This window comes from Mauremys reevesii, linkage group 6 (genome assembly GCF_016161935.1).
Source record: "Mauremys reevesii isolate NIE-2019 linkage group 6, ASM1616193v1, whole genome shotgun sequence".
In the NCBI taxonomy this organism is placed as follows: Eukaryota; Metazoa; Chordata; order Testudines; family Geoemydidae; genus Mauremys; species Mauremys reevesii.
The window spans coordinates 93,610,576-93,633,594 of record NC_052628.1 but is presented as its reverse complement, the minus strand read 5'-3'; the positions used below and the strand labels follow the sequence as shown (position 1 = coordinate 93,633,594).

Here is a 23,019-nt window from a genome sequence, read left to right as displayed (position 1 = left end):
TCTTTTAGCTATTCTATAATTCAAAAATCAGAAAAGGTCACAGTCCAGGTATTTTTTTTATAATAATAAAATCATTTTTAATTGCTATTAGTTGTAATAACCGCTTGGTAATTTGAAAAAGAAATGTTTCCTTACCAATTTTTGTTTTTGTTTTTTTACTCAAGTTATTTTGTTGAGTGTGAGGCTGCTGATTTATTATGTTGGACTTTTATAAAATAACAAGTTTCTTCTGGGTGAAAATATCCCAAAATAATTAATTAATTTTGAAAAAAGATTCTCAAAAATTGGGGCACATCAACTTGATATCCATTTAAAGTTATTTAAAAGTATCGAATCTAATTTTTATTTTTAACCATTTAAAAGTAAATCCTAAAGAAGATGTCCATTTTGGCCTTATTTCTGAAAACACTTGTGCTTAACATTATGCATGTGAATAGTCCCATTGGTTACACACACATGTAAGCATGAGCAAGTTTGGAAGAATGGGGCACTATATTATTGTCTCAATTAATTAAACCTCACACTTCATATGGATTATAGGAATAGTATCAATAGAGTGTGTAATAATACTTACATTTAAATTACTATAGAGTAAAATAGATGATGGAAACAACTCTGGAAGTGTTGATCACAGTTGTGTAGCAGGAATCTAAATGTAGAATAATAATAACGATTATCTGTTTAGGAGTGTCCAGGCATGTGGGGGACGCATTGAAAGCTCACGCCTCTCAATATTTGAGAAAGATTTGTGCCATTGGAATCCCTCCTTGGGGTATCATTGAGAATCAGAGGGACCTGATTGGAAAAGATGTGAGTTAATTAACTTTTCATTCAGTCACTTGTACAAGAGTCTGTCAGCTTTCTTATCCACTTGTTGGTTTCCACTGTAATATATCTTAATTTTGGTGACCAGATGGGAAACTGCCATGCATCATGGAAGATGTAGTCCAGCCCGGGGGGGAATAAAGGCATAAAGCACCCACCTTACAAGCTCTGATAAGGCACTACAGCAGCTCAGACATGTGTAGACCTGAAATGAAATGTTTGTTTCAATTTTTTTCAAATGGGAAAAATTGAAAAAATTGGAAAAATTGACTTTTTTTTATGTGGAAAATTTCAGTTTTGTAAAAACTACATTTTCTCCTTTAAAAAAAATTGACAGCAAATTCCCAACCAGTGCTAATAATATTAAACCCATAAAAACGTTGTTTAATGACAGCTAAGGATGACTTGGAATGACCCACCAACTCAAAACCTAAAAAGTATGGAAATAACAAGTTAAGGGGAAATTCTCCTGCATTTCTTGTTGCTTTCATATTGTCTGCAACACTGTTGATAACTCACTCCTACACTCCATAAGGCTTTCACTTCCATTTCCAACAGATACAAAAAAAGTACGCCAACTTCATTAAACTTACACTTTAGAGCATGATTAGGCCTCCTAAGTGCTTTTGTAATGATAATGGTAATAATAATAATGCCTTAACATTGCTGAGGTTACTATTACGATTTTGTGCTAGAGAGCAAGGTATCGCTGAACTATCACTAAGAGAGGTTTTTTGTGTTCATTTCCTAGGTTTTTTTGTAATATAGGGTTGTTGTACCTCAGTGGGTTGTCCTCTAAGGTCAAAGATAGAAGAGGGGGAGATGCCAATGGCTGAAATATAAAAACACCTGTATTTTGGTGTGTAACACTATAATTTACAAATTGTAGTACTCCTTAATTACAAATATGTGTTACAGGATAGTTTTTCATTGTGTGACTTAAATAAACCAGTTCTTTTTGAAAACAAAACTCTAAAAACAAAATCTGTTATATGTGGATGTCCATAACAATGTCTTAGATAGGGGACATCAGGATTTGAACCCTTGTCCCTCAGTTTAAATCTCTATCACTTGATGTACAACAGTAATTGCTAGTGCCTATTTAAGGCTCCGCTGCTAGAGGTGGATTTGGCACAAACTTTTTCTGTGGGTTGCACAGCAGTTTGCTAGATAGCTGGATATCAGGAATGCTGGGCTATAGCTCTGGCTCTGGGCTAAGAGTATGATTTAGTGGTTAGATAGGATAACCAAAGCACATTTGTTGTGGAAGGCAGTGTGGCTGACTAGCTAAAATATGCGCTGACATGTTAAAGCCCTGGGTTCTGTGCCCACAGTGTCCTTGTATAACTTCTCTATTAACTGATTTGTAAAATGAGATTGCAGCTCATATTAGGTTGCCTTCTAGGATGGGGTTCATAACTGATATTTTATTAATCAGCAGATGAAGAGCAATATGTGATGCAAAGCACAGAGTGCTATAGTTTTTTTTTTGTTTTTTTTTGCAAATGGATCCCAAAAAAGTTAGATAATCCTGTAAAATACTTTAAGAAAGGAACTACAGTACTTTGGAACTATTATTTTTTCTGGAGACAGACAATTTTCATCAAAACACCATGGAAAATGTAAATAGTGTTCAAAGTTTACATTGTAAGTTTTGTGTTTACCATTTTATTAAGACTTTTACAAAACAAGCTGAAATTTCTGACAACTTTAACTTGGGGGTGACTCCATAATAATATCATCTTCCATTCACTATATATTGCACAGATGTGAAGATTTACTATTTTTTAGAAGATTTCCATTCATCTAGAATTCTGAATGTAAAAATGGTCATAAATGAATGAATAAATAATTGGTGATCATGAATGTATTCTCTAAAACAATACTAAGATGGCATAGTTGCCTTTCACAATATAGGGCCAGATGGTAATACTTTTACTCACATTTGGTAGTTTCTTAATCCTCAAATTGACTTCAACGGGACTTGACATGGAGCAAGGTACTATTCAGTGTGAGTAAGCGTACCACAGTCTGGTCCACAGTGAGGCCAAGCAGCAGTACACAGAAAAATAATTTTGGACATTATCTTCCAGATCTTGATTCCAGTGTACTCTCCACTGGAGTTCCATGAGTGGTGAGAGGATAGACCAGTTGTAGTCTCCCATAGAATGATGTGGAGAATTTTCCCCCAGGTGTGGTAGAAACTTTTAGAAGTTTACCATGTAACAATGAAGTATATAAAAGTCGGGTCACGTGCCAGGTGACACTACTTCAGCCTCCTTTTGATTTTCTCAGGTAGTTTGCCTATATCAGACTCTCAGCAATCCTCTTAGCAAGCTGAGCACCCTCAACAGCATGCACTCCCATTTCATACTGGCAGATGATGGGACAGTGGGCAAATATGGCAATGAGATGAAGCTCAGAAGGAATCTCGAGAAATACTTAAACCTTCAGAAAATACACACCAGTGAGTATTGTAATGTCTAATTTATCAGAGGTTAAAAGGTTATTAAGATGCTGAGGACTTTCTGTGATATGCTGGGTGTCTTCAACTTCCATGGATTTCAGTGGGAGTGAGGATGGCTCAACATCTTGAAGGATCGAGCCATAAATACTCAGGGGGGAAAAAAAAGGAAAGGAACAATTTTTTTTCTTCAAAAGTCACTAATGACTTTGGGTGCCTCCATTTTTGAATTCCCAGTTTGGGACATCTCTGATGAGTCTGATATCACACACTGAAAATCAGACCCATTTAAAGTCTGTCAAATTGGGCACCCAAAAATTGAAAATGTTGATCTGGAGTTCTAGAAAGCCAGAGTAGAGCATGGCTTCTGTTTCATAACTCTTTATGACAGCACTGGTAACTTTCTCAAATATTTGCCAGATATTTACAAAGAGAGAAAAATGTCAAATACAGTGAAATTCAAAGAAATGTGTTCACGTTTTGCAATCTCACTGTGCAATTCTTTTGTATTGCACAGCTGTCATTTTTGCTGTTGGCAAACAGTGCAATAACTGGTTGCAAAAGAGGAATTGTCAGAATGTCCAATAAATTTTTTGTGTCTGTGAAATAAGCAAAAGGCAAGTTTCACAACTTTCATTTCCATTGTGGAATTGTTTGCACATGTAATTTATGCCTGAGTTAAAGAAACCATAAAATATGTCTCTATAGCCTGTGTAAAGTACTTATTTTCATGTAATAAGACCATCATCAGTGATTTATGGAAAGCTTGATACTGGTCTAATGATCAAATCACAAGGTATGTTAGAAAGAAACACCATTAGATCAATTGTAATATTTGAGTCCTTGGTTCCTTTTACCTACTCACCTCTTATAAGCACAGAAATGTATCCAAGAATCTCCTGAATCCATTCATGTTTTTTGTTTCCTGTTCAGTTATAGATATAAAAAAAGAAAATTTGTAACTATTGTATATTAGGTTTTCATTTGCTATGTCCATTTTTGTTTACTGTAATATTATCCAACTACCAGCTATTTCAAATTATTAAAATCACCTCTCCCAGGAATACATAGCATATAGACAATTTTTAAAAAAAAGCACCCAGTTGCTCCTGAGTGTGTGCAAACATTTATATGCACAGTCACTTTTTCTATGCATGCACAAATTCTGCAAGCAGAACTCACAGGAACTGCTATTGCAGGCCATGCAAGAGAAGGGAAGGCTTCTTGTGCCCCATTTCCTGCCTCATGAGTAGGGTGACCAGACAGCAAGTGTGAAAAATCGGGGCAGGGGGTGCGGGGTAATAGGAGCCTATATAAGAAAAAGACCCAAAAATCGGGACTGTCCCTATAAAAACGGGACATCTAGTCACCCTACTCATGAGTCCATGCCCAGGCCTGCTTATAATCTTGCCCAGTTTCTCAATAATCTTTTGTTTTAATGGCAGAGTTCCTTTGAGACAGCCTTGAATTGCCTGACGCAAAGTGGGAGAAATAAAGACATTGTTTTGTTTTTATCAATTAAGACATATCTCTCATGGTTTCTAAGAGAGATTTTTGTAGGTACAAGCTGACAGACCTATGTTTATGATGTGTGCTGTGGGAGTGATAACTTTGCTGTTAGTAACTGGTTGTGTGTGGTTTGAAACAGGAATGGGCCAAGGTGTACCAGTGGTTGGGCTAGTGGTAGAAGGAGGCCCAAACGTGATCCTAATGGTTTGGGAATATGTGAGGGATACTCCTGCTGTCCCTGTGGTGGTCTGTGAGGGCACTGGCCGAGCTGCAGATCTTCTGGCTTTTATTCATAAACACACAGCAGATACAGGGTGAGTAGCTGCGCGCTGCACCCTTTTTTTTTTTTTTTTTTTTAAATTATTGTGTGGTGGTGGTGAAAATGCCTATTTCAAAATCTGACAATTGTGAGAAATGTAGTGAAGTAATCTTTGCCAGGAACTCCAGAGTTCTGATACCACCCCTGATGACAACCCCTCCAGCCCCTGTGACCTTTCCCTAGACTTACCCTCTCATATGGAATTTCCCTTGTGATAAAAATAACAAGATTTGCACAAAAATAATGAGATGATTGTTGAATGGTTAATATATAAAATGTAATTTTTTGGTGATCCATTTTTTAATTTTTGGAATCCCCTTGCACAACGTCATTGTGTGTTTTATTTGAGACATTTAGCGTTGCTTACCATCCTAAATATATTGGGCAAGGTGATTTTTGGTTGCTGCTTAAGGAGCTCTCATTCACATATCTGCTTGTCCTACGTCCAGCAATTAATTCTGTCCTCACCCAGTCCCTATAAGTTCATTCACCATCCCCTAGCCTCTCAGTTCACCTCATGCCAGTCCAGCTCCCCCAGCCTCACATCCGCTCCTCCTAGGGTTCTTCACATTCCTATGTGTAGCCCTTGCTGTGCCAGGGTTAGAGTTGAAGGTCTCCTTATTCTGGAGTTAGTCTTTGAATGTATAGGTCTCCACATGCTATGGATAGGGTTTGGGCCCATACTCTTCCCTGGCCCAGGTTTAGGTTGGAGACCTCTGACTTCAATGGTCTAGGGCTAGGGTTGGAGGCCAGAGGTTTTCCAAGGTTAGGGTTGGGGCTTGTAGGCCTCGCTCAGTGAGAGATAGAGTTGGAGACCATAGAGGTCTGTGGGTTAGGGTTAGTGTTGAGACTCCTAGGCATCTGTGGGCCAGTATTAATGCTTGAGCCTATAGCTCTGTCCTATCTATAGTTAGAGTTTGTGATCCTAGGTATCACTCTATCCCAAAGTCATCAACTCATTTCAATGCCAACATCCCAGGGATGCCTGCAGGCTTCAGCCCCAATCTTATCCCCAAGGACCCGAGGGCTCCATTCCAAGCCATAACCCTATGGACACCTGCAGGCCCCAAACCTGACCTTATCCCTGGTGAGCCCAACAGGTCGTGCTCTGACCCTAATCTGCAGCCACTGACCAGCCCTGGCCTTAACCCTGTTGTGACCTTCAGCCATGGCCACCAACTGACCCCAGCCCCAACTGTAGGCCAGGGCCATAGACCAGCTTGATCCTTAACAGAAACTTACCCGATAGAATACAGTGTCCAGTACTGACCTTGACACTGATTGTGGGTGCTGGATGCCCAGCCAGTCCCAACCATAACACTTGGAAGTGGCTAGCACTTGACTCCAAGTCCAAACCTAGCCCAGGATCGCCATTGGCCCTATCCCTAACCCACCCCCAGGGCCAACAATCGGTCCCAATCTTTGCCCAAGGCTAATAACCAGCATTAACTCTAACCCCAGCCCTGCATCACCAGCTGATTCTCCCTAGCCCATACTTACCCTATCAGGGGGACTTCATCCTGTCCCAGTCATTTTCCTGCATTGAGGTCCCCATCTGACCTCATCCCTAAACCTAATTTGTGGCTCCCATTCAGATCAAAAATGAACCCTAGGTCTGAGTTTCCAAGCATAATCCTGTCCCCTCTCCACACTTTTCAGTTCTGACAACCTGGGGCCCACATCTTCCTGGGGCTGCCATCTGGCCATATTGAATCCCTGTCCCTCATCTGCAATCTGTCCCCAATTCTGAATCTAGTTTGGGGTCCCCTTTTGGCCCCAGTACTAAACCTAGTATGTTGCCCCAACTTGCCAGGAGCCTCCAATTAAAGCCCACATCTATGCCCAAGCCCAACCTTAGCTCAGGGCCATCAATGCACCTCAAATCTAAACAAATATGGATATTTAAAAAAAAAATCATGGGAAAATGGGCTTTTTTTATAAATCAAAAATGTTAGTGAAAAATTGTCCATTTTTGAAAATGTTCATGGACTTATTCACAATGTTGTCATTATTTAAACATTTGTAATATATATTTTGTTCTATAGCTCTCTTTGATATTGTTTGTTAGCTTTTTAGAGTACAGTTTTTGGTAACATACTTTTATATCTTTTTTGCTTGTTCTTTTTATTTTTTTTATTTTATTTTCCAGTAAGTTTTTTTTAATTAAAGGAAAAATGAGAAAAAAGATGGAAAAAGATAAGGAAAAAAACAGTAAACAATAAATGGAAAGTACGATACCAGGCAACTTTAATTAAATTTTGTGAACATAATTTAAAAGGTAGAAAAAAATTGCAAAAGCAAGTTTGACATCTGTTTTTCATTAAATTGTTTTAATTTTTTACCATTAGTATTCATAATACTTTTCAAACTAATTAGCTTTGCCATTGATTGCATTTACATTGGTTCATAACATTTAAATACAGTATTAAACAAATATTGTATATTGGTCTATGCCCTGCCTTTGTTATGCATGAGTGATGCTGTGGAAGGTGAAGGCAATATCGTACTGAAGACAAAGTATGCGTTACTGTATCCACTAGCCTACTATGTTATGACAAGTTTCTTCTGTCAGAGTAACTTCTGAGAAAGAGATCAGTGAGATGAGGTATCCTACGGCACAATTTATTCTTGTCTTTGTACTTATCCGTTCCTCAGAGATTTGCCCCCTCAGCTGAAGGAGGAGATATCAGTAATGATTCAGAACACCTTTAATTTTGGGCAGAAACAGTCCATTCATCTATTTCAAATGCTGATGGAGTGTATGGTGTACAGAGAATCTGTGAGTATGATGGCTTGTTGATTTGTATTGCAATCTTTTTCATTTGCTATAAAACTATGATCTTTTTGTTGATTATGAAATAGATTGGCCTGGGCACAGAGGCTATTGTAATATTATCTCTGATATAAATATAGCAGGCCAAAGTTTGTCCTCAGTTACCTCTGTATAGTCTGATTGGTGTTAATGGAGGTTTCATAAGTGTTTCATCTCCAAAATTGACTTTTCCCATCCCTTTTATGAGACCCAGGTGTTTCAGCACAATTAGTCCAGTGCCCTTAGGCTGGGAAGCAGCTAATTCTGGTACAGGCAGGCTGATTGAATAGAGCTGGCTAGCAAGCCCCAGGTCTCCTGGCTCTTAAATGGGAGGGCCACCCTGCTACACACGTCTCCTTCCCTCCTTAAAGCTTTGCTTGGCTGCAGGGCAGGTTCTACCATTTACAGCCATACATCAAGCTTGGACAGACTGTTTTCTGCCAGTGCTGCCATCCCTCCCGCACTTCTCTTAGCTGGCTAACTTCCAAGATCAATTGGTCTTTTTCCCAGCACGCTTTCTCCATGTTGGAAATCTGGAGACACAATCTTCCATGTCACGTTCCAGCATCATTACTTGTAATTCCAAGCACTATTTTCCCTCAGCTAGCTCCTTTTTCTCTTTCAGAGCCTGCTGTGTGGCTTTCTCCAAGGCAGCCAATTCCACACAGTGGTTCTCCTTCCCCAACTCAGCTCCTGCTTTATGGCTTGTGCCACAACACTTGCATAGGAAGAGTGTATCTCTGATCATCCTAGCCCTGCCTCATCCCTGAGGCCCCACCCCCACTCACTACATTCTCCCTCCCTCAGTGGCTCTCTCTCCCCTACCCTCACTCACTTTCACTGGGCTTGGGCAGGGGGTTGGGGTGTGGGAGGGCGTTCTGGGCTCCAACTGGGGTTGTGGGCTCCAGGGTGGGGCTAGAAATTAGGGGTTCAGGATGCTGGAGGGGGTTCAGGGTTGGGGCAGGGAGTTGGGTTGTGGGAGGGCTCTGGGCTTTGGGGTGGGGCTGGGGATGAGTGGTTTTGGGTGCAGGAGGGGGCTCTGGGCTGGGGGCAAGGCTGGAGTAGGGGGTTGGGTTGGGGTTGGGGCGTGGACTTACCTTGGGTGGCTCCCGGTCAGCGGCACAGTGAGGCTAAGACAGGCTCCTTGCCTATCCTGACTCCAGCACTGCACCCCGGAAGTGGTCAGCAGGTCCATGGCTTCCCTCGTCTAGGAGATGGACCTGCTGGCCGCTTCTGGGGCACAGTGCTGTGCCAGGACAGGTGGGGACTAGCCTGTCTTAGCTGTGCAGCATTGCCGTCTGGACTTTTAACCACCTGGTCGGCAGTGCTGACCGGAGCCACCAGAATCTCTTTTTGACTGGGTGTTCCGGTCGAAAACCAGACACTTAGTCACCCTAGCCCGAACATCTGCACCATAATTAAACAGCTCCACAAGCTTGAGTCAGCTGGTACAGGCCAACCGCAGATTTTTAATTACAATGTACACCAGGGGTCAGCAACCTTTCAGAAGTTGTGTACTGAGTCTTCATTTATTCACTATGATTTAAGGTTTTGCGTGCCAGTAATACATTTTAACATTTTTAGAAGGTCTCTTTCTATATGTCTATAATATATAATTAAACTATTGTTGTATGTAAAGTAAAAAAGGTTTTTAAAATGTTTAAGAAGCTTCATTTAAAATTAAATTAAAATGCAGAGCCCCCCAGACTGGTGGCCAGGAGCCGGACAGTGTGAGTGCTGAAAATCAGCTCATGTGCTGCCTTTGGCACGGTGCCACAGGTTGCCTACCCCGATGTAGACATATCCTAAATGGTACATTTTCATTGTGGTGCACAAGGAGATACATTCATTTATAGATATCTTTGTTAATGTTGCTGAGAGCTGTGCAACTTATTTCACTGCACACTAGGTCAAGAAAGAAAACCCATATGTTTCTCTGGAAGGGCTTTCCCACCTTCCCCAAAATAACATGCTTTTGCAACACTGACAGATAACCATATTTGATGCAGAGTCAGAGGAGCAGCAGGACATTGATTTGGCAATCCTGACAGCACTTCTGAAAGGTACTTTTCTAGCAATACTTCTGTTTACCTATGACCTACAGATTCATTGACATGCCCTTTCAAAGAAAGGAAGGAAAAGAAGCTAATGTATAAAAGTTAATGGAGCCTTTTCTTGTTTTCTAGGTACAAATATATCTGCATCAGATCAGCTAAATTTGGCGTTGGCATGGAATAGACTGGACATTGCCAAGAAACATATATTGGTTTGTGGACAAGACTGGAAGGTACTTTTCAATTTTATTTTCCAGCATGTGTTTGTTTTTTACAGCAAAGCTTTTTAATTCTCCTTGTGTTTTCACCACTGCTTTGCATCTGACAGACTCTGTCTGATGAGTAACTTGGGAGTTTGAGTTCATATACCTGTCTGGTGGTGTCAGCATCTTTAGTATTTGGAAATGCAAAGTTTTCCTAGGAGGAAACATTCAACATGGAATGTTCAAGCTAAGTTTTGTTCCTCACTTCATTGAAACACATTTTTGGCTGCAACACATGGTGAAATCCTGGCCCCACTGAAGCCAATGGCAAAACTTCCATTGACTTCAGAGGGGCAGGGGCCTGAATTCACTCATTGCTTTTAGGGGTTAGGAAAGTCATTGTTCCAGACTCCAAGTAGCTAAATGTTTTTGTTTAATTGTTCTTATTCCATTTGTCACTTTCCTTCTTCAAACTGCATTTGATTATGACTTTTTTTTTGGTTAAAAATAATTAGCAACTTAATAAAATGTGTCAGGAGAATAGAGAGAACGGATATAATAAATTGTATTGTATTGTTTACTATTTAGTTTGAAAAACATGTGACCAGCTAGTATATCATTTATCTAATCAAGCTCTTTATCATGCTTTCAAATCAAGCGAGGCAAAGTCCTTTAATCACAATCAGTCTCTGACTCATTTTATAGGCCTTAGTTACGTTAAAAACACTCTTGCACACACAAAAACACTAATAGTGGGGATTAGTGGACTGTCGTCTGCAGTATCTACAACTGGTTCTTTTACGTTGATACCTGGTTAAACATAACTGCCTATAAGACATAGGATTGTACATTATGCAGATTGCTGCTTTTGGCTACTTCAGACCTGGATGGGGCCAGACACTGGAACTGAGAGCAGGGAGGATGACTCTCCTGTGTGCTCAATGATGGCCTTGCTGGTGCCCAGGCAGCATGGAGGAGGAAACCTCCTGACTTGAAGAGGGGATAAAAGATGGACTGAGGGAGGGAAAGGAGTAGAATGGGACAAGGAGTTTGGTGAGATTGGGAACCTGGTGAATGAAATGGGGGAGGGAACTGAGACCCAGTTGGGGAAGACCAGGTCTGACAGGATAAGAAGATTGGGAACCAATGTATATGTGTATGTATGTGTGTGGGGGGGAAGGAGTTAGGGAGACAAATCTGGCAAGGAGCCAGGATGCAAGGGACCACTGGGACTGACTGACTGGGCTAAGAGACTGGGACAAGGAGTCATGGAGAGTCAAGACTGGGACTGGGGGGAGCTCAGAAGGCATTACTGGGACTGGGATGGACAAAGACTGGAATGAGAAGCTTGAGGGGTAGAGACTGGGACTGGATAGGCAAGAAGAATGGGGCTGGGATGAGGAAGTGGGTGTGGGGAAGAAACAGGTCTGCTATAGGGACAGATTGGAGGGGGATGGAGTATAGGGGGAGGCATAGCTCAGTGGTTTGAGCATTGGCCTGCTAAACCTAGGGTTGTGAGCTCAATCCTTGAGGGGGCCACTTAGGGATCTGGGGCAAAAATCTGTCTGGGGATTGGTCCTGCTTTGAGCAGGGGGTTGGACTAGATGACCTCCTGAGGTCCCTTCCAACCCTGATATTCTATGATTAGAGGTCAAGTTTGGGGTGCATAATGGAATGTTAAACTGTATTATACCATTCAGCCTTTAGGTGACACAGTGAGTAAAATACCTTATTTAAATGAATCTCAGCCATATCTGGCAGAGCATTAAAGGATCTGGTGATGAACACATCTGGTGTGTATAAGAAAGCTCTGTAGCCATGTCTGGTATAAGGACATGATGGGGAAACAGGCAGAAGGGATAGTGAGCACTGGAGAACATTCCTTTCCAGAGACTGGAATGGAACCCAAGATTCCTGAGTCTAGCACTTCCTCTGCTTTCAGCAAATTTATGTGGAATCCACTGGCAAAGTGTGTGCTGGTCCCCACAGAGAAGGACAACCTGTTATTGCTATCTGTTGTTCTGTACAGAAGTGGCAGAGGTCTGCTGATGAACAATTATGTAGCTATATAGTCCAGCAAATGTTTAAAGATCAACATTTTTTAAAATTATACTTTAACACAAGTATGCCAAACAGGAGTGCCACCAGTTTTTTTGCCACCCCCGGTGGCGGAAGGTCCCGCCTCTGAAATGCTGCCCCCAACAAAGGCGGTGGAAGGTCCGGCTGCTGCCGTCGCCACCCCCCAAATGTTAGTGCCCTAGGTGACCACCTAGGTCGCCTAATAGATTGCACCAGCCCTGATGCCAAACACGTAGCTTTCACGGTGTTAAATTGTGGCCCTCAACTGACAGTACTGTATTATCAGTTAATGCTCAGAACATGATATCTGATTCATGTTAAAATTGCTGATTGCAATAAATGGAATGCTTCCAATTGTTTGCCATCATCAGGGAAAAAGGTGTTCAGTGGTATTGATGATCAGCTTTGCTTATTATGCCAAAAGAGTTGTAATGAGGCATTGTTCCAGCCAAAAATTATTAGAATCCATCTGCAAATGGTATGCACATAGTTACACAACATACTTAATTACACTCCCAAAGTAACTTATTACAAAACCCTTGTTTTTCTTTTGGTCATGATCATTTTTAGGCATCAATGGGGAGACAAATATTACTGACTAGTAGTATCCAAAGATTCAGCTACTACTGTGGAGGACCATAAGCTGTAAGAAGTGCACTCATAAATTGCATTTGGCAAGGTTGGAGAGGAAGTACATCGTGTAACAGGAAAAAGTTGAAGATGGGAGGAGTTTCAAAAAGGAAATGGGGTTGTTAAAAGATTGCCAGTTCCTTTCTGCGCACTTGGTTCAGACGAAGCCCAGGAACATGAAAACAGATGAATTAAAATCATTGGGGGTAGGGGGGCATAACACAACATCCAAATGCTCTTCCTGACAAGTTCAGAACTCCACCTAGTTTTGAATGCAATATTAAGTGTAGCTGGGATGACTTCCTGAGAAGTGACCAAGCACCATATAGAGTCATTAGGTGCTGTTAAATGCCAATAAGGGGCAATTTTAAAGCTACTGAACAAACTTACTCACACTGACAATCTATTTGCATATGATAGACCAGAGCTCATTTAATATGAAAAAAGCAGTCTTTTGTGATAAGATAGCTAAAATGTCAGTGCAATGGATACTTTGGCTCATGACTTGCATGAAGCCATCAAAATCCAAAGAATTATCCAAGGCTCCATCAATCTGTGTGGGAGGGATAGCTCAGTGGTTTGAGCATTGGCCTCCTAAACCCAGGGTTGTGAGTTCAATCCTTGAGGGGGCCACTTGGGGATCTGGGGCAAAAATTGGTCCTGCTAGTGAAGGCAGGGGGCTGGACTCAATGACCTTTCGAGGTCCCTTTCAGTTCTAGGAGATTGGTATAGCTCCAATTATTACCTGTGGGTTCCACTCAAGAAGAATAGACTAAAGCAGTGCTTGAATGTCAATTAAAAAGCCAGAGTGAAGGTGGCAGGGACTAATACAGAGGTAACTGCACATAGGTCATTGTTTGGTCTTCTCATGTCCAGATTTCAGCATGATGTTGATCTTCATGAGGTTTTGGGAAAGTATGAGTTCTCTGGGGTACCACAATTGATGTTTGAATGTGACAGCACAATGTGTAGGTGCCAGGCGAAAAACAAACGTGCACATTTTGCCACATCTTCCTAAGCCAGCACCTACTGACAACATGACCAGTACCTTATGCCAGCAGAGGCCTTTCAGCATAGCGATCAGAGATGGTATGGATGATGTACAAGCTCTTGACAAACCAGAAACTGTTAACACCTGCTGAGATTTGGCTGAACGCTTCATTATGAGGTCACAGTGAAAATATTAGACCTGTGATGATGTCCACCTCATGTTTGACATGTATGCAGAGGAATCAATTAAAATATCACCAGAAAGAAGAGACTTCATGGTATTGCACCTGTCCAATACAAAATCATTGACTCTATGAATATCTCCAATGTCACAATGAAGAAGTTACTATCTCATACTTACATGAAGGACAAGTCAACTGCATGCCCTGTAGGAGAAATGCTCCTGCATTCAAATAATTGCTTGAAGAATTTCGTCACTGCATGGCATAATGAAGCTGCTGGCTCACACTGTTCAGAGGAGTTTCTTCCTAGTTGTCATGAGGATTCTGACACTTAAATTGTCTTGCATGCCATCAGTGGCAGAGAGAGAGATACTACTGAACTCCTGATTTTTGCGCAAGACACAGATGTTTTAGTGATCTCTGTAAGACTCTACCCAAGATTCTGCTGGTGGTGAACAGAATCGCAGTATATCCCTCATAAATGTGTTCCTATTATTTGGACCATAAAAGCTGCCACACTGCCAGATTTCCATGCTCTTTCAGGATATGACACTACTGGAAGGGTGGCTGGAAAGATCAAATTATCTTACAGGAAGGTATTTGATTCAGCCTCCAGAGACTCTCTCCTCTCTATGAAAGTGCTCGGTATGGCTGAGACAGTCATTGAAGAGATCACAGATGCACTGGAGGCATTCATATGCTGAGCTTTTGTGGGTGAATACATGCATCCGACGAAGTGGGTATTCACCCATGAAAGCTCATGCTCCAAAACTTCTGTTAGTCTATATGGTGCCACAGGACTCTTTGCTGCTTTTTAAAAGTGAAAACTGGGCTGGTAAGAGAAGGGATTTTTAAATTGAGATTGTAGAAACTTTTTTTGGCTTTTGTTTGTTGTTTTTCCTACTTATTTAAGTCCAGTAATTAATTAACATTTTGAGTGAAGGAAACCTTTGTTAAATATTGAATATCTGCACCAGTTAAAGCCTTAAGAGTTTATAATAAATAACTCTTAATACTCTCACTTGTTCTCCAGTAAAAACAGAGGGCTTGTCTGCACTTGAAATACTACAGTGGCACAGCTGTACTGCTGTTGCATACTTCCATTAACATAGGCAATCCTCCTCCCTGAAAGGTAGTAGCTAGGTCGATGGAAGAATTGTTCTGTTGACCTAGTGCTGTCTGTACTGGGGGTTAAGTCAACTTAACTACGCTGCGCAGAGATGTGGATTTTTCAGTAATTAATTTTCTCGTGTAACATATGGCCTTCCCGGGCCTGGTCTAGATCCCTGATATTTCAAAGTTAAAAAACAAGCAGAAAAAAACCTTCAACAACAACATTTTCATTATACACCATAAAGAAACAAAAGACAGGCACAAGCCCATTTTTGTTTGTTTGTTTTAAAAAAAACCTCTCTGCTGGTGAACTTTAAAAGACACATTTTTAATTAGTGGGGCCCCAAATCAATACACAACAGGGAGGGTCTACATTTTTGTGCAGTTATCCTGGCTACTGTGTATTCAAATTGCCAGTTACACAGGCAGCAATTTCCAAGTGATTTGTGTATACTTTCATAGTATTTGTATGTACTAGTGAAAGTGTACACTTATGCATGGATTGTGGACCATTTCCTTTTAAAAATGTTGTCCTATAAGTTCAACAGGTAATGATTATAATCAGCTGTAACTACATTTCTGCATAAATGTAAGCTCAGTATCAAATAGATTGTACAACAAAGACTGAAAAATTTTTGCAACCACAGTAATTTAATAATGTTATACAAACTTTGCACAGCCATAATGTGACAATTTTTTTTAATGCATACTAGACATCTGTTAATATATTACATCCACAAAATATAAACCTGCACATTGGAAGAAGTATTTGTGTGTGCAAAATAGGTATTGGCTATTTCCCAGTTTGCACACCAAAACATGCATTTTGCATACATAGTTTCCTATTTGTATGGATGTATGCACGCATGCATATTTTGTAGAAGCAAAGTAGATATTTTTGAAATCAAAGCACTCCAGAGGCCCAATTCCTTAGCTGCTGTGCATATGGAAATTCTGTTAAGGTAAATGAAAGTCCAATGCTTGGAGCACTTTCTGAATTGGGTCCTCCATTTTAATGTAGATACTGTTCTGTGTTACACCGTTTGTTTTTATCATCTTCAAATATAATTTTCAGAAAGTTTATCTTATCATAGATTCTTTGTCTTTTTTAATATAGTCTTCCTTTTAAATACCTTGGTCTCATAGAGTTCCTTTGTTTTTTGTTATGTGGCAAATCAGAAAGTCTTTTCATTATGACAGATTAAATGCTGAAGCTGAAGTGACTTAAAAAGAAGACCAATAGGAAATGCATTCATAGAATCATAGAATCTCAGGGTTGGAAGGGACCTCAGGAGGTCATCTAGTCCAACCCCCTGCTCAAAGCAGGACCAAACCCAACTAAATCATCCCAGCCAGGGCTTTGTCAAGCCTGACCTTAAAAACCTCTAAGGAAGGAGATTCCACCACCTCCCTAGGTAACCCATTCCAGTTCTTCACCACCCTACTAGTGAAAAAGTTTTTCCTAATGTCCAACCTAAACCTCCCCCTCTGCAACTTGAGACCATTACTCCTTGTTCTGTCATCTTCTACCACTGAGAACAGTCTAGATCCATCCTCTTTGGAACCCCCTTTCAGGTAGTTGAAAGCAGCTATCAAATCCCCCCTCATTCTTCTCTTCTGCAGACTAAATAATCTCAGTTCCCTCAGCCTCTCCTCATAAGTCATGTGCTCCAGTCCCCTAATCATTTTTGTTGCCCTCCGCTGGACTCTCTCCAATTTATCCACATCCTTCTTGTAGTGTGGGGCCCAAAACTGGACACAGTACTCCAAATGAGGCCTCACCAGTGCTGAATAGAGGGGAATGATCACGTCCCTCGATCTGCTGGAAATGCCCCTACTTATACAACCCAAAATGCCATTAGCCTTTTTGGCAACAAGAGCACACTGTTGACTCATATTCAGCTTTTCGTCCACCGTAACCCCTAGGTCCTTTTCTGCAGAACTGCTGCCCAGCCATTTGGTCCCTAGTCTGTAGTAGTGCATGGGATTCTTCCGTCCTAAGTGCAGGACTCTGCACTTGTCCTTGTTGAATCTCATCATATTTCTTTTGGCCCAATCCTCTAATTTGTCTAGGTCCCTCTGTATCCTATCCCTACCCTCCAGCGTATCAACCACTCCTCCCAGTTTAGTGTCATCTGCAAACTTGCTAAGGGTGCAGTCCACACCATCCTCCAGATTTGTTAATGAAGATATTAAACAAAACCGGCCCCAGCACCGACCCTTGGGGCACTCCACTTGATACCGGCTGCCAACTAGACATGGAGCCATTGATCACTACCCGTTGAGCCCAACCATCTAGCCAGTTTTCTATCCACCTTACCGTCCATTCATCCAGCCCATACTTCTTTAACTTGTTGGCAAGAATACTGTGGGAGACTGTATCAAAAGCTTTGCTAAAGTCAAGAAATAGCACATCCACTGCTTTCCCCTCATCCACAGAGCCGGTTATCTCATCATATAAGGCAATTAGCTTAGTCAGGCATTGTCTAGTGCAATGCTTGTAAAGGCAAATTTGAAGATGTCTTTGTTAAGGTTTGGTTTATGCAGAATCATTTTCCCCACTGGATTTTTACATAAGTGCATCTTCTAACATATTTTTATTTTCTACAGTACACATGAAGTATAAGGACAAAGCATTGAGATAAACAGATCTTTAACTCTTGTTCAGGGTTTATTTTATTTAATCCAGAATGATTTATTTATTTTTCTCATTTTCTTCTTTTCCTCCCCTTCTCCCTCACCCTTTGAAGGTTGGCTCCCTGGAACAGGCAATGCTGGATGCTTTAGTGATGGACCGGGTGGATTTTGTAAAGTTGTTAATAGAGCATGGAGTGAACCTGCACCGTTTCCTTACTATATCCCGACTGGAAGAACTTTACAATACAGTGAGTACCTAAAACCCCATTGCAAAGTAACTTCTGGCTAGATAGCTAGGTATTGGATGGACAGAAAGACAGACTAGATAAAAATGGCAGAATTGGAAGGCCTGATTCCCTGTTGTTTTGCACCTTATGTAGTCACACCAGTGTAAAGTGGGTGTAAATGCTACCATTTATATTGCAATCTGTGGGGCATAGTGTTTTATGCCCTCGTTGCACTCAGGGCCGGCTCTAGGGGTTTTGCCGCCCCAAGCAGCCAAAAAGAAAAAAAAAAAAAAAAAGTCGCGATCGCGATCTGCGGCAATTCAGCGGGAGGTGAAAGTGCCGCCCCACTCCGGAGTGGCCGCCCCAAGCACCTGCTTGATAAGCTGGTGCCTGGAGCCGGCCCTGATTGCACTGGTGTAAATGTCTGAACAAGGACAACCAAACAGGCTCACAGTTCCTGAGCTGTTCAAAAGAAGTGGCTGTTTTTAACTGAGGCTATGTCTACACTAAACAGCTTTTAGTGAAATGGCTGTGTCGTTATAGCCGTGCTTTTAAAGGTGCACAGTGTAGCTGCTGTTTGTCAGCTCTCCTGCCGACAAAAAACTTCTACCCCGAACAAGTGACGTTTGCACTGTCGGCAGGAGAGTGCTCCTGCTGAAAATGCGATGTTCACGTTGGCGCTTGTTGCGGAAAAGCTTTTGTCTTTTGAGGGAGAGGGGGTTTAACACCTCTGAAAGACAAAAGTTTTGTCATTCAATTGCTAGTGTAGACATAGATACAGAATTCAGAAGCACAACCTTTTTGAAAATGTAGCTTATAGGACCTGGCTCTCCCCTGCCCTGCACTTTGCATAGCCAGTTACATCCAGGCAAAGTGGGTATATAAAGCTGCCAAGTCAGACTGTAAGTTGTAAGTGGCTACCGAAGGTGCAAGAATGTAAATATCACTGATGCATGTCTCCTTTCCTGCACTACTGTCATCTTGCAATATGGGGCCAATACAAATGTTTAAAGTAGTGTCTCACCTAAATAATAACAACTGATTTAGCGCTTTCTAGGCCAAGACTATTTTTTGCAACTACCATAGGGAGAGTATTTTTTTTTCCAAATGGAAGGCCTCTGGCAAGAAGCTGACCCACTTGAATTAAATTTTCATTTGTATTTGAAATTCTAAAAATATAGCCCTCAGTTTTCTATTTTGAAAACATTCATTTACTGCACTAGTTTCTGCAGGGAAGCCTGTTATAATTCTGTCAACTCTAATAAAATTGGTCACAAATCTGGGAAGCTGTGGCTTTTACTGAATTATATTGCAATCTATGGGCCATATTGTGACACCCTTATTTACACTGAATAGTATGTTACTCCTGGAGTACTCCCATTGAAACCGTTGAGAGTACTTTTGGAGTAAGGTACTACTTAAGAAGAGTAAGTGAGTTACAATATAGCCCAAAGGATTGATCTTTAGGTGTCCCCTAAGATAAGCATTACCCTTGAAGGGTAATTTCAAAGCCCTTTTTGCAATGACCAGACTCTACTCTCTGCCTCAGGGCAAAGCCCATTTCTCCACCTTGGACTCATGGGAATGAAAGAGGGGAAGTGAAAGACCTCGAGCCACACAATGCATGCCTTGCGTGAGAACATTGCTTTGAGGACCCTGCTTCTGCTTCAGTTCTCTATAGGTTAATGCAGCTCTGTGCCTTGTAAAGTCTGCACCCTCCGTTCAGGGCAAAAAAATAGACAGAATGCGCAGAGGTTCTACTAAGGGGTGGGTACTCCAAAGCCCTTTCCACACTGTGCCTGAGTGGTAACATTTGTAACTTGCTTTCATTCATGTGTGAAGGTACCCAACACATTTTACAAAGGAAAACAAAATACAACACATTTTCAATGTTACAACAGTACTATTGCTTGAGCTGATCAAAAATGATGAACATATCTGAAAAAAAAACTTGTTCCAATTTTTCCATAGAAAAAAAGGAGTGGGGGAGAAAGATTCCCCCCCCCTAAAATCTGAACTGAAAAAATTTGAATGTAAAAATAATAACAAAAAAATCAAGGAATTGACAACAAATTACATTTTTCATTGTTGAAGAAAGGCCATTGTTCCTCAGAAAGTTGTAATTAAAATATTTTGATCAGCTGTAATTATGATGTTAAGATTTTGAGGCAGGAGATACTTGGTTCTATGTACCAGTCTTTCAATTCTTGACAGCTTGTTTCAAACTGAATGTCATGAAAAATGAATTTAGATTTTAACCTGTGCTGGTGTACATGCCCCATATTAAAAATTGTCATACAGTTTCGCAAAGGAGACAATTAGTCTCGTCTTAGGAGAGGCCCAGGACTGTGATAATAGTGTGCTGGTTGCAGACTTGGATTGAAGGCCATTTGTAGAACTGCAGGAAGGTTGAATAACTACGGATTATCCTGTGGATCTCTAAACAGCTCTCTTTCACAGATTTTGAAATTAATGCATAAACATGCACATTTGTTTAATTTCTTTTTCTTTTGATTAATATCACAGAAACAAGGACCAACAAATCTACTTTTGCATCATCTTGTTCGAGATGTAAAACAGGTAATCTAAATCTGAAAGTCTGGGAATCAAAGAGTATAACTTAATATACCAGGATCTAGTGACACAAATTGCCATCAGATAGTATTGTAGAAGGTTTAGAATTAGAAATGATGGTTTCATTTCTATTTTTTATATCTACTGAATGAATTGTCTTTAGCCCATTAATTCCCCAAAGCTATGAAATGTTCTTCAGGGTTCTGTACCTTAATGTAATGGCTTGCCCTCACAACTGTTCAAACTCTCATTATTAAATAGATCAAGGATTTGGGGAACCATTGCAGTAACCCTGCCACAGTTCATTGTTTTAACCATTTTTTTTTCAGTCAAAAGAATTGCCTTGCTCAACAGTGACAGCAAAATATTCTGATGGGTGCAACACTCTTTCTGTAAACTGTACACTCTATGAGAACAGAAGGTGGCAGTGAATAATTACTGCTTGGAGAGGAATTAGCAACAGCTAATCTGTTTCAAACTTTTGTTATCTCTTGTATCTTGTGACATTGCTAATATAGGAAGCAGTGAGGCTGTTCTTTTTGCGTCTGATGTCAAGTGCAAGAGATGGCCAGATTTAAGACTGGATTAATTTCACTGTGTCTGCCAAGTATAAACATCGTAGGATAAAACAAATTCTTCTGCTGACCTACCCACATCTACACTGGGGATTAGATTGTTTTAAGTATGGTGCTCAAATTAGACTTTAGCCTAATCAAATTTTAAGTGTAGACCATGCTTCAAAGATGACCTGTCTGAAGCAGTTAATTTTGATTGGCCCAGTGAGTGGCTCACTTCAAATCTGTTTTCACTTCTGGGTCCTACTTATCTGAGGGCCTATCTATTTGACTGTGTTGGGGATTATGTTTTGACATGTTCCTCTCCTGATTGTTACAGTGCAGTTTGGTCTTGCCTATGTTTGAACTATGTCACAAAATGCTGTTATTATAATATACATACTTATAAACTTTAGAGTGCAATGGATGGTAGACATTGTTTTACCAATTTTGGCGCATAACATGTTGACAGGTATTTAATTGTTTTACTTTTATAGCAGCGTCATATGCCTGAAGAATCTATGTGTTCTCTGTCAGATTTAGGAGTTTTATGCTAAGATTTCACAACTCAGTTCATGCTAGCCGGGTGTCAGGGTCTGTAGAAAATTGGTACCAGTGACCAAGACTTGGGCAGTGTGGTCTGGAGGTCAGCAAGTTGTTCAGGAAATCAAGGCCGATGGACAGGTCTGGAGTCAGCTGCCAGGTGTCAGAACCGAAAGTTGGGCCTGGGGTCAGACAGAAAACAGGAGTTGAAGCCAAGGGCCAGCACTGAGTTGGAAGCCAAAGATCCATAGCCTAGGGGTGAAGCTGGAGCAGTCAGAAACCAGGGCAATAGGGTTCAGGGACTGGAGTGAGGCTGAGGACAGGAGTTGGGAACAGGACACGGTTGAAGTCAGGAACTCGGACAAGGCCAGGAGTCAGGCAGTGGATGGCAGGCTCTGTAGCAACTACAAGCCAGAATTCACCTTGTACACAAACAACTTTGTATGTCTCTTTCTGGATTAAATAGTATACCTGGCCCAATCAGGGATTATGGAGCTCCTCCAATCAGTGCACTATGGGTGGACCTTTAGTTGAGAGTAAGCCTTAGGGGTCCCAATTCTTCAGTCACAAGTAGAGCCATCAGGTGGTGGTGTGAATGCAGCAGTGGCCCGGAAGCTGGGTTCAGGACCCATGGACCTCACACTGGGTGTGTGGGTTGCTGTATAAAACGGCATTATAAAATGTTGTAAATGTTTGTCTTACAGAGTGCCCTTCCTTTGGACTATAAGATATCATTGATTGATATCGGGCTGGTGATAGAGTATCTGATAGGTGGAGCTTATCGGAGCAGCTACACAAGGAAACATTTCAGAGTTCTGTACAACAGCCTTTACAGAAAACGCAAGGTAACATCAATGAAATGGCTATTTGTGTCATTGGGAGCAGCCAAAATATAATAGTCAGAAGTGTCTAGGTAATAATAATCATAATACTTTTCACTTCAAGTATGGTTTTGCTCTGAAAAGTAACCGTTAAAATGACATTAAATGCCATTTTACCATTAATGTCTTTCAATAATTTCCCAATCAATCTTGATAAGTTTACAAGTAAAAAGGTGTTTCTTTAAGTTAACTGCTTGTTCAGCAAACTGATCCTGGCCTCTGAAAGCCAAGTTGGGTTTTTATTTTCTCATTCATCATCACCTGTAAGAAAGGATTTGCAGGCTGGTGGCTCCTCATTTACACCTGTGAGATGACATTATCTTCCAGGGAGCTGATCCAAAGTGCAGTTAAGTCAGTGGGATTCTTTCCATTGATTTCAGTGGGTTTGGATTAGGTCATTAGTGTTGGCTATACAAACCAATA

General features: G+C 40.9%; 1 protein-coding gene across 1 annotated transcript in view; it reads left to right on the top strand.

Annotated features, from left to right (window-relative positions):
• TRPM6 (transient receptor potential cation channel subfamily M member 6) overlaps nucleotides 1-23,019 on the top strand; it is a 126,383-nt gene that overhangs the window by 40,271 nt on the left and 63,093 nt on the right. Inside the window, exons 6-14 of the mRNA XM_039545637.1 lie at nucleotides 686-810; nucleotides 3,121-3,292; nucleotides 4,938-5,112; nucleotides 7,773-7,896; nucleotides 9,920-9,992; nucleotides 10,116-10,216; nucleotides 17,931-18,065; nucleotides 20,571-20,624; nucleotides 22,420-22,560. Coding sequence (XP_039401571.1) covers nucleotides 686-810; nucleotides 3,121-3,292; nucleotides 4,938-5,112; nucleotides 7,773-7,896; nucleotides 9,920-9,992; nucleotides 10,116-10,216; nucleotides 17,931-18,065; nucleotides 20,571-20,624; nucleotides 22,420-22,560 — 1,100 coding nt within the window. The remainder of the gene's footprint in view (nucleotides 1-685; nucleotides 811-3,120; nucleotides 3,293-4,937; nucleotides 5,113-7,772; nucleotides 7,897-9,919; nucleotides 9,993-10,115; nucleotides 10,217-17,930; nucleotides 18,066-20,570; nucleotides 20,625-22,419; nucleotides 22,561-23,019) is intronic.